Source organism: Cricetulus griseus (genome assembly GCF_003668045.3).
Source record: "Cricetulus griseus strain 17A/GY chromosome 1 unlocalized genomic scaffold, alternate assembly CriGri-PICRH-1.0 chr1_1, whole genome shotgun sequence".
NCBI classification, from domain to species: domain Eukaryota; kingdom Metazoa; phylum Chordata; class Mammalia; order Rodentia; family Cricetidae; genus Cricetulus; species Cricetulus griseus.
The window spans coordinates 157,394,757-157,410,812 of record NW_023276807.1 but is presented as its reverse complement, the minus strand read 5'-3'; the positions used below and the strand labels follow the sequence as shown (position 1 = coordinate 157,410,812).

At 38.0% G+C, this 16,056-nt stretch overlaps 1 protein-coding gene across 3 annotated transcripts in view; it reads left to right on the top strand.

Moving 5' to 3' along the window:
- Positions 1-219: 219 nt before the first annotated feature.
- Positions 220-16,056, top strand: part of Ccdc158 (coiled-coil domain containing 158) — a 50,792-nt gene continuing 34,955 nt past the window's right edge. For 2 of the 3 annotated variants that reach the window (XM_035452629.1, XM_027388431.2), the window contains exons 1-7: positions 220-286; positions 1,912-2,129; positions 5,198-5,307; positions 5,683-6,010; positions 6,312-6,388; positions 7,760-7,870; positions 9,726-9,840. In XM_035452629.1, the coding sequence (XP_035308520.1) occupies positions 220-286; positions 1,912-2,129; positions 5,198-5,307; positions 5,683-6,010; positions 6,312-6,388; positions 7,760-7,870; positions 9,726-9,840 (1,026 nt within the window). Of the gene's footprint in view, positions 287-1,911; positions 2,130-5,197; positions 5,308-5,682; positions 6,011-6,311; positions 6,389-7,759; positions 7,871-9,725; positions 9,841-12,065; positions 12,067-13,490; positions 13,529-16,056 lie in introns of those variants that run through there. The other variant, XM_035452630.1, reaches the window with a different exon arrangement.

The window sequence follows — 16,056 nt, the reverse complement described above, 5'->3', positions numbered from 1 at the left end:
AGTTTTATGTAGTAATAAAATATTTCTGTATACATAGCTATTTTTCTAGAGGAAAAATTTCAAAAGCATTGAAAGTCAGTTCCTGTTCACCTATGAGCTTTTTTACATAACACTGTAATAAAATTGAATACTTTATCTCTCATAGACTAGAACTGAAGGATCCAAACAGGGAAACACTCCTATTGCAAGATCTCTAAGACCAGGTAGAAAATAGTTACTATGGAATCAAAAGCTTATGAATCAAATAATGAAGATCTTTTATCAAGTGGTGTCACACCCAATGGAGGTATGTATTTTCTAAAACAAAATGAAGGAAAATTAGAATTAAACCAGCTTCATAATAACCATCTCAGTTCCTAGTGTAAAATGTGCCTTGTTTTAACTGCAAGGCACAGAATTTGGTTATGAATGTCTACTATGCTGTTTACAATTCTGTTTTTGAACTAGAGATTACCTAGTGTTTTAACTGAGCATATCTGGTTTTAGCATATGTTTTCATTATCTTTTTGATGTAAAAGTTGTTTCTGTCTTCCGAACACCTTCACGTCCTCCAGTGTTTCTTGGTCAAACTCAGCTAATGTTAGGTTGTCTCTCCTCCTTAGGTGTACCATCTTTCTTCTTAATATTGACCTCATGGTTCACAACTCATTGAACTCTAAAGTTTTGGTTTATTTATTTAGTTTTTAAGATTTACTTTATTTTATGTGTATGAGTGTTTTACCTGTAGGTATGTTTGTGTGCCATGTATGTACTTGGTGTCCTCTGAGATCAGAAGAGGGCATCAGATTCCCTGGATCTGGAGTTACAGATGACTGTGAGCCACCATCCGGTTCCTGGGAATCAAACCTGGGTTCTCTGCAAGAGCCATAACTGCAAGAGAGATAACTGCTGAGTTATCTCTCCAGCCCCATCCTATCCTTGTTCCCACATCTTATTAGCATGTGTTGGACTTATGTAACCAGTCTCTTACCTCAGCCTCCCTGGTGTTACTGTGAAACTCCTGTTTTCCTGCCTACTGAAAGTAGTGGTTGTCAGCCATGATCCATGTCAACACCTCCCAAACCCCAGCCTTTTAGGTTCTAAACATTTAAATGTCTTAGATTCACACTTGGAAATTCTGATTCAGTAGGTCCAGAGTGGGGCTTAGGCAACTGTATTATTATTATTTTAAAGTTTCTCAAATGATTCTGGTATACTGCAAAGATTGACAACAGCTATTACAGACTGATATTTACTCCCAAAATACCGCTCTTCTGTTTGCATGCCCAGCCAATCACTTGCCAGTGCTTTTTCTTTATTATTTGTATTCTCACCGGGACTGCAGATGCTTATCAGTCTAGCTAATACCTCCATTTGGGGGCTGGGCTGCTGGAGATTTTTGCTATGAATCTCTCACCAGGCTGCCACATGCAGTCACTGTCTCCTATCTCAGCGGGGTCCTGATGCCGCTGAGAAATATTTCCTGTGGCCAGATCTCTTTCCAGGTTCAACCCCATACCAGCTGGGATTGAAGCTCCTTGGCATGACCGCAAGGCCTCTTGTTATCTGTATTCTCATCCTCATATGTGGCAGCAGCTTTTCTTGGCCCAGAACATCCCAGCTGTCTCAAGCCCGCTGGCTTTTAATACAGTGTTTCCACTCTTGAATGTCCCCTTGTCTTCTCCAGACTGGCATCACTCATACATTGTTCCGGGCTTTCTAGTTCCAGGGTCACATGATCACCCTTGTCTCCAGCCGGTCCCTCTTTTGGGTCTTGTCCTTCTAGATGCTCTTAGCTGTACTTATTACTTTCACTTGCCTGTTTTTCCCATGAGACCTTGTGCTCCTTCAGGGTCTGTTAAAGGAACCCTCTATAATAATATTTGCCACAAAGTTGTTTTATGAATAATTAATGAATTCTCTACTGTTTAGGTTCTTCAAGCTCGTTTTTTGTGTCATCTACTCGTGGTACAATAATTGAAAATGCATCTTCAACTGGGACTTTAGCACAAATGCCTTTTTTCCCTAAATATGATGTGGAATTTGATCCTCAGAGAAAGGTCATCCCTTACCCTGGGAAAGAGCACATTGAACGTGTTTTAGAAGAATATTCACATCAAGTTAAAGATTTGCAGAAAAGACTAAACGAAGTGAGTTGCATTCTTTTCTAGCATCTGGCACCATTACAAGGAAACATGTTGTCTTGAAATAAAACTTAACTCCCCAGAAAGAAAACCTTAGCCATGGGTCTATCAGCTAAACCTGTTAATTTGACCTCTCCTTTCTGTTAGGCTAATGAGGCATTTACATGCTATTTTCTTTCTCATAATAATGTCTTGGTTTCATGATATAATTTTAATAAAATTTGAATGCTTTGAAGTGTTATAATTAATGTCATTCATATGCTGTTAATAATTGGTTTAGGCCTGCTGTCCTGCTATTATGATACCTGGCTTCTTTTGTAAACAATGGAAGAAAGTAGAATTTTATATACATATATATACAGGATGGTTAATTAGAATTTAGAAGGGCTTGCTAAAACCTATATGAGTGGACCTTATGTAGAATCAAAGTGGGTATTGAGTTTACTTTCTAAAAACCAGACTTTTTACCACCATATACAAGAGCTTCATGCTATCCTTGTTCAGTACCCATTCTATGTAGGTACCCTCTGTTCCAGCAGTACTGAGCTATTTGCTCCTTGGGTGGACCTTGTTAATCTAGATTTCCATGCCTGTCTAGTAACTCCTGGAAGACTCTTAAATAATCTGTCAGAGCTCTCTTCAAGGATTCCCTTCTTCTCTGAAGCCTTCCCTCTAGACAGCACTGCGAGTATTCCTGTGCAAGTATTGTTTGTACACATTTTGTACATTTTACTGTATCCATTAGTATGTTATTCTGCCTCATCAGACTAGACTTTAGGAGATGAATCTACAATTTTATTAAATGTAAAAATTATGTCGTATTATACACATGGCATAAAAGGTAGATAAGCCACAATTCTCAAAGGAGTTATGAGTTAGTCCTATAAATAAGTAGTGATGAGACCTTGTGATAAATATACCAATAAGACATATACCAATAAGACAGAGGAAGCACAGGCATAGTAGTAGAGAAAAAGAAACAGTAACTGGGCTGGCAAGATGGCTCAGTGGGTAGAGGTGCTAACACACAAGCTAACAACTTGAGTTCAATCCCTGGATCCTACAAGATGTCGAAAGAGAGACAGAGAGAGAGAGAGAGAGAGAGAGAGAGAGAGAGAGCGCACACACACTAATTTATTTTCTATGCTTAATTTATTCCTATTACCTCCTGGTAGAGTATGTCACACTTGGTTGGTTCTCATTAAACATTTGTGAAATATTTCTAATTTATTAAACAGTGCTGTTATTGTATTCCTATGTAACAGAAATGTGCTAGGTACCAGATATATAAAGATGGAAAAGACGCGGTTCCTTCCTAGCAGTCTTGTGATTGAGATATTTACAATAGGAAATAATCATGTAAGAGTTGTGCTGCAGGTGGGTTAAATGGTGATGCTGAAGCTACATGACACTTGATGTTCCTTTTCTAACTTGACTTTTCAGCATCTGACACAGTACTTTCTCTGTCCCTCTGATTGTGGTAGGCATCAGCCTAGGGCAGTGGTTCTCAACCTTCCAAATGCTGCAACCCTTTAATACAGTTCCTCATGTTGTGGTGACCTCCAACCATAAAACTATTTTCATTGCTACTTCATAATTTTGATACTGTTATGAATCATAATATCTGTGTTTACAGGAGTCTTAGGTGACTCCTGTATAAGGATCATTTGACACCCCCCCAGGAGTCATGGCCCATAGGTTGAGAACTACTGGCCTAGGACCTCACGTACACTAAGCAATGACTCTACTGCTAGCTGCTACTGCTTCCTCCTTGGTTTCCTCTCCTTGTCCTTTATCAACCCCCTCTTCTTTGTCCCCTTTCTCCTCCCTTCCTTCATTTTCGTGCTTTCCATTCTTTATTCTTCTTTCTTAAACAGGGTCTCACTGTAGCCCAGGCTAGCCTTAAACTTGGCCTCCCCTCGTCTTAGCTTCCCAAACTTTGGGAATTTAGACATGTGCCACTGTGGCCAGCCTTAGCATCCTATTGTTTATGTTTTGTTCACTTGTTCGTTTGGTTTTAAAGGTTTTTCAAGACAGGATTTCTCTGTGTAGCCCTGTCTGTTCTGAAACTCACTCTATAGGCCAGGCTGGTGTTGAACTCAATGATCCGCCTGCCTCTGCCTCCTGAGTGCTGGGATTAAAAGCTTAAGCCACCACTGCCTGGCTTCCTATTCTGTATGGTTGTTATCTTTGTGTATGGTACTAGAATCTATGCAAGCACAAAATTAGGGTTAGGGTAAAATCCCTACATTATCTTTGTTTCCTCTGGATCTTGTTTTGGTTTTCCTGTTTGCTTAATTTTAGTCTCTATTCTTAGAATCTCATTTTCAGTGGTTTTTGTTTTCTGTTCAGACTTAAAGATGAGGCAATTAAAAAGATGTTCATCCTATACTGGTCATCACCTGTTAGCTGGGAGATGCTTCAGTGCCTGGCTTTGGCAATCTCTGCATTTTCCTGTAGTTGAGCACTTTCAGAGCTTTATTTTTACATTGAAATTTTTATTTTATATGTATAAATGTTTTGCCTGCATGTATGTGCACTATGTACATGCAGGGCTCACAGAGGCCAAACAGGGCATCAGATCCCCTAGAACTGAAGTTGAAGATGGTTGTCAGCTGCCATGTGGTTGCTGAGAATTAAATCCTGGGCCTCTGCAAGAGCAGCCAGTGCTCTTAACCACAGAGCCATCTTTCCAGACCCACCTTTTAGTTTTAGATGGTAGTGGTAGTTGCCAAGAATTTAAGTAAGTTGAAGGCAAAATTTGATTTTTCTGTATACATAATTTCAACCAGTTTTTCAGTTTTAAGGAACAAAACATTTTCCTATTTTTGCTTTGAGCTGGAATATTTGTTTCGGAAAATAGACAAGAAAAGGCCAAGCCAGGGAACCTTGCTGATGTCTTCTAGTTATCTAGGTGAGAAATTATTCACTGGGCTCTGAACTTTAGTGGTGATGGGGCTTTTGTATACATAACAATAAATACATAACCCTTGGGAAATTATCGTCTTCTATAGGAACTATATTTTGATGGTTTAATATAGATATAGATTAATTTGTGTGAGTTTTTTTTTCAGAGCAATGAATTGCATGAGAAACAAAAATTTTACTTACGACAGTCAGTTATTGATTTGCAGACAAAACTTCAAGAAATGCAAATGGAGAGAGATGCAATGGCCGACATCAGGTTGGGATTGTATCTGAATTCCTCTCCCTCCTCCTCCTCCTCCTTCTTCAGCAGTGCTAGAGATTGGACCCAGGGTCTAGGCATGTTAGGCAAGTGTTCTGCCAGTGAGATGCATCCCCAGCCCAGAAACAATTTTATGGTTTTATTCTTAATGTTGGGTGTAGTCCCATATACATGTAATCTCAGTACTTGGGTGGCTGAGATTGGAAGATTGCTTTGAGTTTAAGGCCAGCCTGAGCTACATAATTGAGTTCAAGGCCAGCCTGGGATATATAGCAAAATTCTGTATCAGTATTTTTTTTCTTTTACTCCTTGTAAAATTGAGTGAAAATGACTTTTTTCAATGTTATTTCTTTTCTTTCATGTGTTTCATAGACGAAGGGAGAGTCATTCCCAGGAGGATTTACGAAATCAGCTTCAAAATACAGTTCATGAGCTTGAAGCTGCCAAGTGCCTTAAGGAGGACATGTTGAAAGACAGCAACACACAGATAGAGCAGCTAAGAAAAATGATGCTTAGCCATGAAGGTGTGCTTCAAGAAATCCGATCAATTTTAGTTGACTTTGAAGAAGCCTCAGGCAAGAAAATATGTGAACACGACAGCATGTCTACCATACACTTCCGCAACCTGGGCTCAGCTATTAGTAAAATCCTAAGAGAATTAGACACAGAAATCTCTTATCTTAAAGGGAGGATATTTCCAGTAAGTGGTGAGAACACTACTTTATATTACAATGCATTGAGAGATAGCTTGTAAAAATCCTTAAAAATAAGCCAGGTTCTCATTTTTTGTTCTCTAAGATGAACATAATGCTCTCTTGACAGTTTACCTACAGTTTGATGTAAGTATAGCCAGAGCACAAGTGCTGTAAATATAGGTGTAGAGTTTATTGTAGTATTATTTCTATTTTTATCTCTCTATAGCATCCCTTTCATAGAAACTCTGCATTTTCTAGGCTTTAGAATTACCACCACCCAATTTAATATCTCTATTTTAAAACCAGGTAGAGGACCAGCTTGAAACACTGAAAACTGAATCACAGAACAAAATAGAACTACTACTTCAACAACATCAAGATCGGTAGGTGTCTGGCCAAGACATAGAAAATCACAGTGAATTATATTCCACTCAGTGTCTCTCTCACCTGCATTTCCAAAGTCTATGGATTCTGAGACAACAACAAAAATATTTCCTTATCAACTCATAGCAAACTTATGTTAATTTTTTTCTGACACCTATTGAAGCTGTAAGGAAGGCTTCATTCAAGACTATATATAGCACTGTAAGTTTTGCTACAGGGAAGGAAAATAAGCTCAATTCCAACATAATAAGGACAAGCAGAGATTTCTAACCAAGGAAGAAGTTGAGGGACTGGTGGGTGGAACATTATTCACATAAGGGTTGAGAATTCTACTAAAGGTAGCCATGGATATAGAGTTTTAAACTGAAGGATAGCAACTTGATCAGCTGTCAAGGACTGATCAGATAGCAAGAATGAAACTGTTCTTGCTGTAGTTGGCCTTGGTCAAAGACCAGCCAGAGTGGTCAAGGTCAAGGCTTAGGTAGAACAGCCTCAGTTGGTCTAAAAGTGATCTATCACATATCTTTTGATTAGCTAATATGAAGTATTTAATAGTCTGTGACAATGTAAATAATTATAAACTTGAATTCATAATGTGTTTTGTTGATAGGACCCTTCCCTAGGTCTCCCTGGAGATATCATATGACATATGGTACATTATATAACATATTATTCATAATACTCAAAGGTGTTTGTTTTCTTTGAGAACAGGGTTCCACTGTTGCCTCATCTGGCCTTGAATTCCTGTAGTCCAATGATCTTCATGCTTTACTTTCTCAAGTACAGGACCAGAGGCACACAACACCATGCCTTGCTTGGTTCTCATAATTTGACACTGAAACTTAGATTCTGAATTCTGAAAACCTAGTTGGTTGTAAGTTAAGGCTTCTAGAGTTGCTATTAAGAGAGCAGCATTGCCAGGTGTGGTGGTGTATGTTGTTAGTCCCAGCACTCAGGAGACAGAAGCAGGTGGATCTCTGTAACTTTGAGGATGGCCTGGTCTATATAGCAACTACGTAGCAAGTTCTACGACACCAGAGCTACATAATAAGAGAGAACTGTCTAAAAAGAAACAATTTAAAAAAAATACAGAAAGAAAGAAAAAGGAGGGGAGTAACATTTACAAAACCAGGCATGGTGACTCAGGTCTGTAATCGCAGCACTTAGGAGGCAGAAAAAGGAAGATTGCCTGTAAAGTCAAGGCCAGCCAAGACTACATAATTAAAGTCTGTCTAAAACAGATGAAAGAGTAGGATGTGTAAAACTGAAACAAAATACTAAGTTTGAAGGTGTTGGAAAGCATTAACTTTTGAGATAAGTAATAGGTAAGAATCCCCCAGATCATAACAATCATTACAATCTTTCTGTAGGATTGAGCAGTTGATAAGTGAACATGAAATCGAAATAACAGGACTTACAGAGAAAGCCAGCAGTGCTCGAAGCCAAGCCAACAGTATCGAGAGTCAACTGGAAATCATTCAGTATGTGTATACTAGTGGTTTCAAATTGATGTCACTTAAAAACTATCCCTTAAATCTGGAGAGTTGGTGCAGCAGTTAGGAGCGCTTGTTGCATTTGCAGAGGGCAAGGATTTGAGTCCCAATACTTACCTGGCAGCTCACGGCTGATATCTATGATTATGGTTCTTGTGCACATGGGGGTGGGTTGGGGTCCCTGCTGGCTTCATGGCCAGTAGGAAAACAGTCTGGGTGAGGGAAGAATGAAACTCAGCTCAGCTTGACTCAGGTAGCTGGTACTGAGCCAAACTTCCAGGGTCTCACACCAGTTGGTTTATTTTAGCCATATTTAAGCATGGCACAGTTTTGGAAAAAGGGTTTTCTGATAGTTCAGTCCCATGAGTATAGCAGAGGTTAAGACATGTTTACACTGATATTCTTTATAAAGTAAACCTGTTTTATTTTACAAGAGTGGATACTGTTGATCCAGAGATCATGCCCAAGATTTAGAGTCTAGGGAGCTTGACTGAGACAAACGTAATGGCTGTGGGTGTCAGTATTGCCCTGGTCCTAAGATAACATAGGATGTTGTAAAATACAAGTGACATTTCTCATAAGGATGGGTTTTAAGGCCTAGAAGCAATGCTCAAGGATAAATAAAACAAATTCTGAGGGATACAGGTGGGGCTGGCTCATCAGACAACAAAGGGTTACCAGGTTGTAAACCACATTCTTTCTCAGCATTCCCGGAGAACAGGCAGACACCTTTGAAGAGACAAGCCTGCTGTTCAACTTTCCTGCTTTCTCCAGCGCTTATCTGAATGCATGTGAACTTTTGCCCTCCACTGTGGGCACAAGGCATGCTCATGGTGCACATATGTACATGCTGGCAAAACTCAAACATGTAAAATGATAATTTAAAAAACTTATTTTAATTAATATGCTGTCCTAATACCTTTTTGAAATTGCTTAGTAATTGATTCCATGAGAAAGTGATAAAAACTTTTCCAATACTGAACAGAAAAGGTAACAGTAATATTTTTTTTATGTCACCATATGCAAAGTATTATTGCAAGTATTCAGGCTCCTGGGATTCACTGAGTTGTCCATTCAAATAATAGGACCAAGAACATATATCACACATATATTATAAATATTTGTATATAAATAATTACATGTATATCTATATATAAATATGTATATGTGAACACAGTTATACAGACACACATGTGCATATGAAATTTTTATAATTTGAACTGATGTATAAGACTATGCATAGACTTTTGTTTTTAGAGGTTTATTGTGTTATATATACACTTGTGTGTGTAGATGCAAGCACCTGTGTGCATGTGGGGACCAGAAGAGGGCGTCAGATTCTTTGGAGCTGCAGTTCTAGGTATTTTCAGAATGTCCAGCCTCTTATGTATGTACTGGGACTGTAACTCTGGTCTTGGTGGTTGTATAGCAAACACTCATAACCAATGAGCCATCTCTTTTGCCCCCAGTACAGATATTTTTAATCATATACAAAAGTAGAGAATAGTATAATGAATACCTACATACATATGTATGCATACATATATTTATGCTTACATATATGTATATGTGCTGCCAGCTTTGGCAAGTAATATTTGTTTTTGATGCTAGGAATTGAACAGAACTTTACATATAGCACACGTACCTTATACCTCTAAGCTTTGTCCCCAACCCTGAGCTAAAACTCTGAAGAAGCAAGTCTGCATAATTAAGACACTTGCTCTAATGATACCATCTAAAGTGATTGCTAATAGTATCTAAGAGATTTGAGGAACCCTTGAGGTATCACGCATATATATTCTTAGTTTGCTATTTGCTTTATACCCTTTGCAACCCTTCTTAGAGAACAAGCAAGGAACCAAAACTCCATGTATATGCGCCAGCTCAGTGACTTGGAGTCTACTGTTTCTCAACTTCGTTCTGAACTGAGGGAAACCAAGAGGATGTATGAAGATAAGGTAAATTTAGACTTCACTTCCAAGGACTGTTTTATACACTGATCAATACTGTGTTTTATATAGTTTGTATGCAAATGAAGAATAAAAATAATTTCTAATTAAAAGAGAGTATTTTTACAATCAGAGTAAGTTGGTGTACAAACATGCAAAATTATCTATAATAATAAAAATTGAGAAATACTTTTCAAGTAAATTACTAAAATATAAATTGAGCAGAGAACATAGCTTCTTGGAAGAACACTTGTCTAGCATGCCTCAGGCTCTGGATTAATCCTCACTACTACAAAAATAAACAAAGAATAAATTAGAGAATAGGACCATGTTATTTATTTGTCAATAAGGCTTGGCTTTAGCAAATATTCAGTGCCAGCTGGTCTATATCTACCACCAAAGTTCTGGGAACCTATAACTCATCAACTTCTAGTCATTTCTGGCTAGAAAACTAAAATTTAGGATTATCCAAAATAAAATAAAAATTAGGAATTTAGGTCTTCATCTTTCATCACATAATTCCTCTTAAAAGCAGATAATAGGTCAGGTGGTGGTAGCGCACGTCTTTAATCCCAGCACTCCGGAGGCAGAGGCAGGCAGATCTCTGTGAGTTCATGACCAGTCTGGTCTACAGAGAGAGTTCCAGGACAGCTAGTGCTGTTACATGCACAGAGAAACCCTGTCTCGAAAAACAAAAACAACAACAAAGCAAATAGTATTTTGGGGAGGCAGATCTGGAGAGATGGCTCAGCAGCTGAGGACCTGAATTCAATTAGAGGCACCCACGGCAGGTGGTCCATAACAGCCTGTAACTCCAGCTCCAGGGACATCTAACATCTCATGGGCTCTAGCACTCACGCAAACATATCCACTGACAGATACACAGGTATACATGTAATTAAAATTTGTTTTAAAATTTTTGGTACTACTTCTCTTTTTTTGGTTTTATATAGCTAAAAAGTTATTCCATATTATTATCAACCATTTATTCCAAGCTTAGAATTGTATTAATTTCAACCATTTAAAATCAGTGAAATTCCTAAAACCAAAAATCAAAGCTGCCTTTCAGAGGTCATGTTCTTCATTTCCTGAGGAGGGAGGGCTGCTAGCTGTTTGCCTCAGATGCCCAAGTCCCAGTGTCTGTCTTTGTGAAAACTTGGACGGTAAATCCAACTTCAGTCACCCCGTGGACTCTTGCAGGGATAAGTGTAGTTTTGTCATCATGTTTACTCAGTTTCCCATGCCTTAGTTCTTTGGAGTAGTGATTTAAAGAAATAGGAGGCGACACAGCCATTAGACCTTTTATAAGATGAAATGGTTCTGCTAGGCGGCAGTGGAAGAACCCAGTCTGTGTGGGCAGACTCAAACCGATAGTGCCGCACTTACTCTTCTACACTTCCATTTACTTTTCCATGGGCAGCAGGTTCATTTCCACCGCCACTGTAGTACCATGTAAGTTAGATGTCTGCCTTTAACCCTGTAGCAAGAGAAGGAGAATTTGCCATGGCTTTGTTACAGTCATCAGAGGAGACTAACTTGAAACTATACTATCAATGATAGATTGTGTCTTTCAGATATTTGGATCACTACTCACAGGAAGGTAACCCATCCAGTTACACATACAGCTGAAGCAACAAAACACTATTTATCTCTAGGAAATGTGAGGTGATAGTTTCTCCTCTTCAGATTTGACTTGAAGATCATTAAGCTGATCTTATGATTGACAAGGGGGTTGTAGCTTGAATAACATCCCTCTTTGGTAAACCCCCTTGTACAGCTCTTAGCCTCTGAGTAGTCCAGAGAGGCTCACTTTTGTGTTCCAGTTTTCTTTTCTCTTGTCTTGATGATTGTTTACTTTCTTGTAGACAAACCCATCCTATACAAAGGACATGACCTCCCCTACAGAAACCCAACAGATGGATGGTCATGGTTTCAGTATATTATGGCTGAGAGTATATTATTATAATTTGTCAGACATAGTATCATAGTAGTATTATAGTCCAATACAGCAACTGTAATTCATGACTGTTCAAGCCGTTTTGAAAAGACATCTTTATTTACATCAGACTGAAAAGTCACAAACTACTAAATCAAGCTCAGTTCACCTGTGTTTACTTATATAATTTGTAATTACTATGGCTCTCCATTATATCATAGCTTGGAAAATGATCTCTTCATAAGCTTCATACAGTTTGCTTATTTTTTAATCTGGTCTAATGTATCATGTTTGAAAGGGTCAGGCATTATGCTGGCCTGCCCCTGTTACCTGGTGGAATCCACTCAGGCAATACCCTGGTCAGCCCAAGATTCCATGGGAAAGAAGTCTGCACGCAGGAGCAGAGGACCCCTTTAAAAGATAGGCCCCTGCCCCTTTACGCTCTCTCTCTCTCTCTCTCTCTCTCTCTCTCTCTCTCTCTCTCTGTGTGTGTGTGCTCTCCCGTCTCTCTGTTTCTCGCTCTGTCTCTCTATGGTGACCAGCCATGGCGGTCAGCCATTACCCTGTTCCTCTTCTTAGTCTCCCCATTCTGCCGCGCCTTATAATAAACTTATAGTCTTATGTATGTCTCAACAATTTCTCTTTTCTTCTTTTTAAACAAAACAATAACAAACAATGTTTATTAGAGTCATCATCTTAATGTATAAATAATGGATGACCAAGAACTTTGACAATCTTGGATAGAAGACAGTTAGTAGACATAAGGAGTACAGCCAGCACATGGGAGGCTAATTTAGGAGAATCAGACATTCAAGGCCCCACCTTAGCTACATTGTGAGGCCCTACCTGAAAAAAGGGAAAGGGACATATCAGTCTTGATCCAGATTATTGAAATGTTGATAAAATACATCATAGTGAACCTGATAGATGGACCTGATAATTCCTAACTAGGCTCTCAAGAAGAAGCAACTTCTGTTGCCTTAGTTAGGGAACAAAGTGTTATATAGAGGTGAATACACTTTGGCCTGAAATTTCATTAATACTTGGTGTAACTGAGCAACCAAGACTAAGCAAGTTACCGAGGATTTGCTTTAGAGGGATGCAAATAGTGTATTGTGAAATGTTTTGTTGTGGATGCAGGGTTTAAAAAGCATATTCTTGTGCATATTTTGTTTCATCTTATATTGTGACTTCACATTGCTAAAATCTTAAAATATATTTTCTTCTTCACTGTTTCAGTACAGATTTTAGTATATAATATTCAAAAGCCAAGGGAAGAAGTTAACAAAGACAAGACACGAAGGTGGGATGGAGCTCAGTTGGGGGAGTGTCTGCCTAGCCTCCTGATCTCACCCCAGCACCAGGGTCCCCAGAACACACCTAACCTGGTAGCTAAGAGAGAAGCAAAGTCAGGGAAATCAGACGGTCAAGGTTACCTTTGGCTACATAGTGAGGTTAAGACCAACCCGGGGTACATGAGACCTGCCTTAAAAACAAAGATTTTTTTTTGATAGGCCTGAACAAAACTTTTCTACCAAAAGTATGTAAATCCTGAGAAAATCCATTACAGAGGGCAGTTTTTTTCAGGTTAACAAAAAGTATTTCATATTGGTGAAAATAGAAATTGTGTTTCTAAGAAAAACTTAGATGTAGCTTTTTTCAAAGTTGACCAAAGTGTTTAACTATAATGCTGTCTTCTATTCTTTTCTTTCCATTTTAGGAGAACCTCCAGAATTCCCCTTTACGAATTTGGACCAGTAGAAGCTGTCACTATTGGCTCTGTAGATTTGGCTTTACTCTTAACTTTCGCTTTTTGACAACAAAAATAAATCATTATCTTGATTCTAAGTTTCTTCTATTTTGAAAGTAACTGGGGCTGGACTTCCTAGTCTGCTGTGAAGATTTAGTAGCACTGGCTGAGTCGTCCACTATACTGGAAGAGTATGTAAAGGCTTCCCAGAGTTCTGTGCAGCTTCATGCTGAGGCACAGTGCCCTCCCTGGGCCACATCTGTGTCTTTTTGTGCACAGAATCAAAGCAAAAACACCACCATAAAAAATAAGTAAATAAACCAATATGATTCGACATGATTGGCTAATACCCCTAAAATCGTGAAATTAGAATGAAATCCTTGTACTGATTTGTATTGATCCAAACCCAAAAGTCTGTCCATGGATGGTGAAAGGGAAAACCAGTGCTGCTATATGTAAAAAGCAAAGAGAAACCCTTCACATTCTGTCAGAAGTCAGTGCCTCCTGGACATTGTAAAGGTTTTTCTGTGCAGGGTTTTCTTTCTATAGCTGTTGGTACCAGCTCAGCTGACTTCAGTGGTTTTTCCCTTTCACTGTCCATTTATTTATTTTTTGATGCATTAATTGATACAAATGTTTTTACCCTAAAAAGTGAAAGGTAAAAGCAGAGCTATAGCAGCTGAGTCAGTACTGACAACTACAAAACTAGTGTTCCTGCAGGGGTCTGGAGGAACTTCTGACAGTGGGTAAACAGAAAAGATGTGTCCTTCCCCTCCCCACTTCTCTCCTTCTAGTTTCCATCTCAGGTCTTATTGTCAAGTTTGACATTATGAAAGAGCCACCTTGATTTTTTTTTTTTTTGCAGTAAAAACGGACCTATTTTTAAAGCACATAAACAAATAGGTCTTTGTTCAAGTATGAAAATGGCTTGTGCCAAGCTGTGAGTAGAAAGTGTTTGCTGTACTCATGATAATTCAAACTGAAATATTCTTGTTAAACTTATGGCCCAAAAGAGTAGAAGATATATAATCTAAACCTTTTTGATACTGTTCTTATAATTTGTGAAATATTAAAGAATTAGTTAAAAATTTTTTTTAAGTAGGAACAGAATTGATGGGATCATGAAGACCATCTAGAATACTTTTAAAACATTGTACCTTAGCAAAATTGAGGCAGGGCTCATGTTAGAGAACCTTGACCAGAACCCAATGTAGTCTGCTTAATCCTTGCAGACCAGCTGAACTGCTGTGACCATAGTAAATGCTGGGGCTCTTCCCTGTGTGTTCTGTTCACTCCTAAGTGTGCCATCTCAGGCTTTCCTAATAATGACAAGACTGAAAAGCTCATATTAACTGATAATTCATTTTCTCAGAAGTTACTTACACTACAGAGGTTAAATTTTCATGTTTTCCCTAAATATATGCCTCCAAAGGAGCAGAAGAATAAAGGGAAATTTTTGTTTTTCTTTTATCACTATTATTATTAGTAACACTAGGGATTGAACCTAGCAGGCACTCTTCCACTGAGTTGTATCTCCAGTTCAAAAATACTTCTTAAGCCAGATATAGTAGTGTAGGTGGGTAATCCATTAATTCCTGTGAAATAGTTCTTAATATGCAACTTAAAATCAAATATAATCTATAATATTTCATGTAGCATTATCAAATATAATTAGTCAGAATCTAAAACTTTCTGTACTTAATCCTTAAGAATACTTAATCTTTATGAAATACTTTTTAAATATATAACGTAATTACATACAGCCAACTTAAACATATATCCAATGTAAATGTGTAAATTTATATCCTAAGTCCTGTAGGCACTGATGCTACATTATAGACAAATACATAACTGTTTGATACTTATGTATTAGCACTTTAAGTCATTTATGTGTATATAAATATAGACAATAAATGTCAAGGAGATATTTACATATGTGTATATGTATATACATATATATATATATAATGTGATTATTGATTGACCATATATTGGTTTAATAAATGAAGAGTTTTAAACAAATCTGTTTCAAGTAAAAATAAAAAGTTATTAAGAAAAAGTTTGTCTTGGTCATATGTTTTCTAGTTAAGAAGGTTTGATCATATCTAAACTAAGTTTTACTCTTGACACACATTTTCAAGTCTATTGAATATATCTTAGTATTAGGAAGAAATGTGTAGCATTTCTGTCAATATAAAAGCTTTTTGAATCCTAGAAGGTGGATGATAAAATAGTTATAGGTGGGTTTCATTGCATAACACCAAATATTACATATCCTTATGAAACAGTGCTTTATCTACATCTTAATAGTGTGTGGTTCAGCTTAAATCAAAACCTGAAGTCTTCATGGTCTGGGGTCTCCCACTCAGCCTGTGTTGAGGGCTGTAGGAACACTTGCAATCCTGGAGCAGCCTGGGTCCTCCTATAGACCTGCTACATGCTGGGTTTGTAGAAGGAAATGGTATCACTCTGGGTGACATCATTGGTTCAGTGAACTAAAATTTTCTCTATTCCAACAAAAAGCTGTGCTGACTGAAGG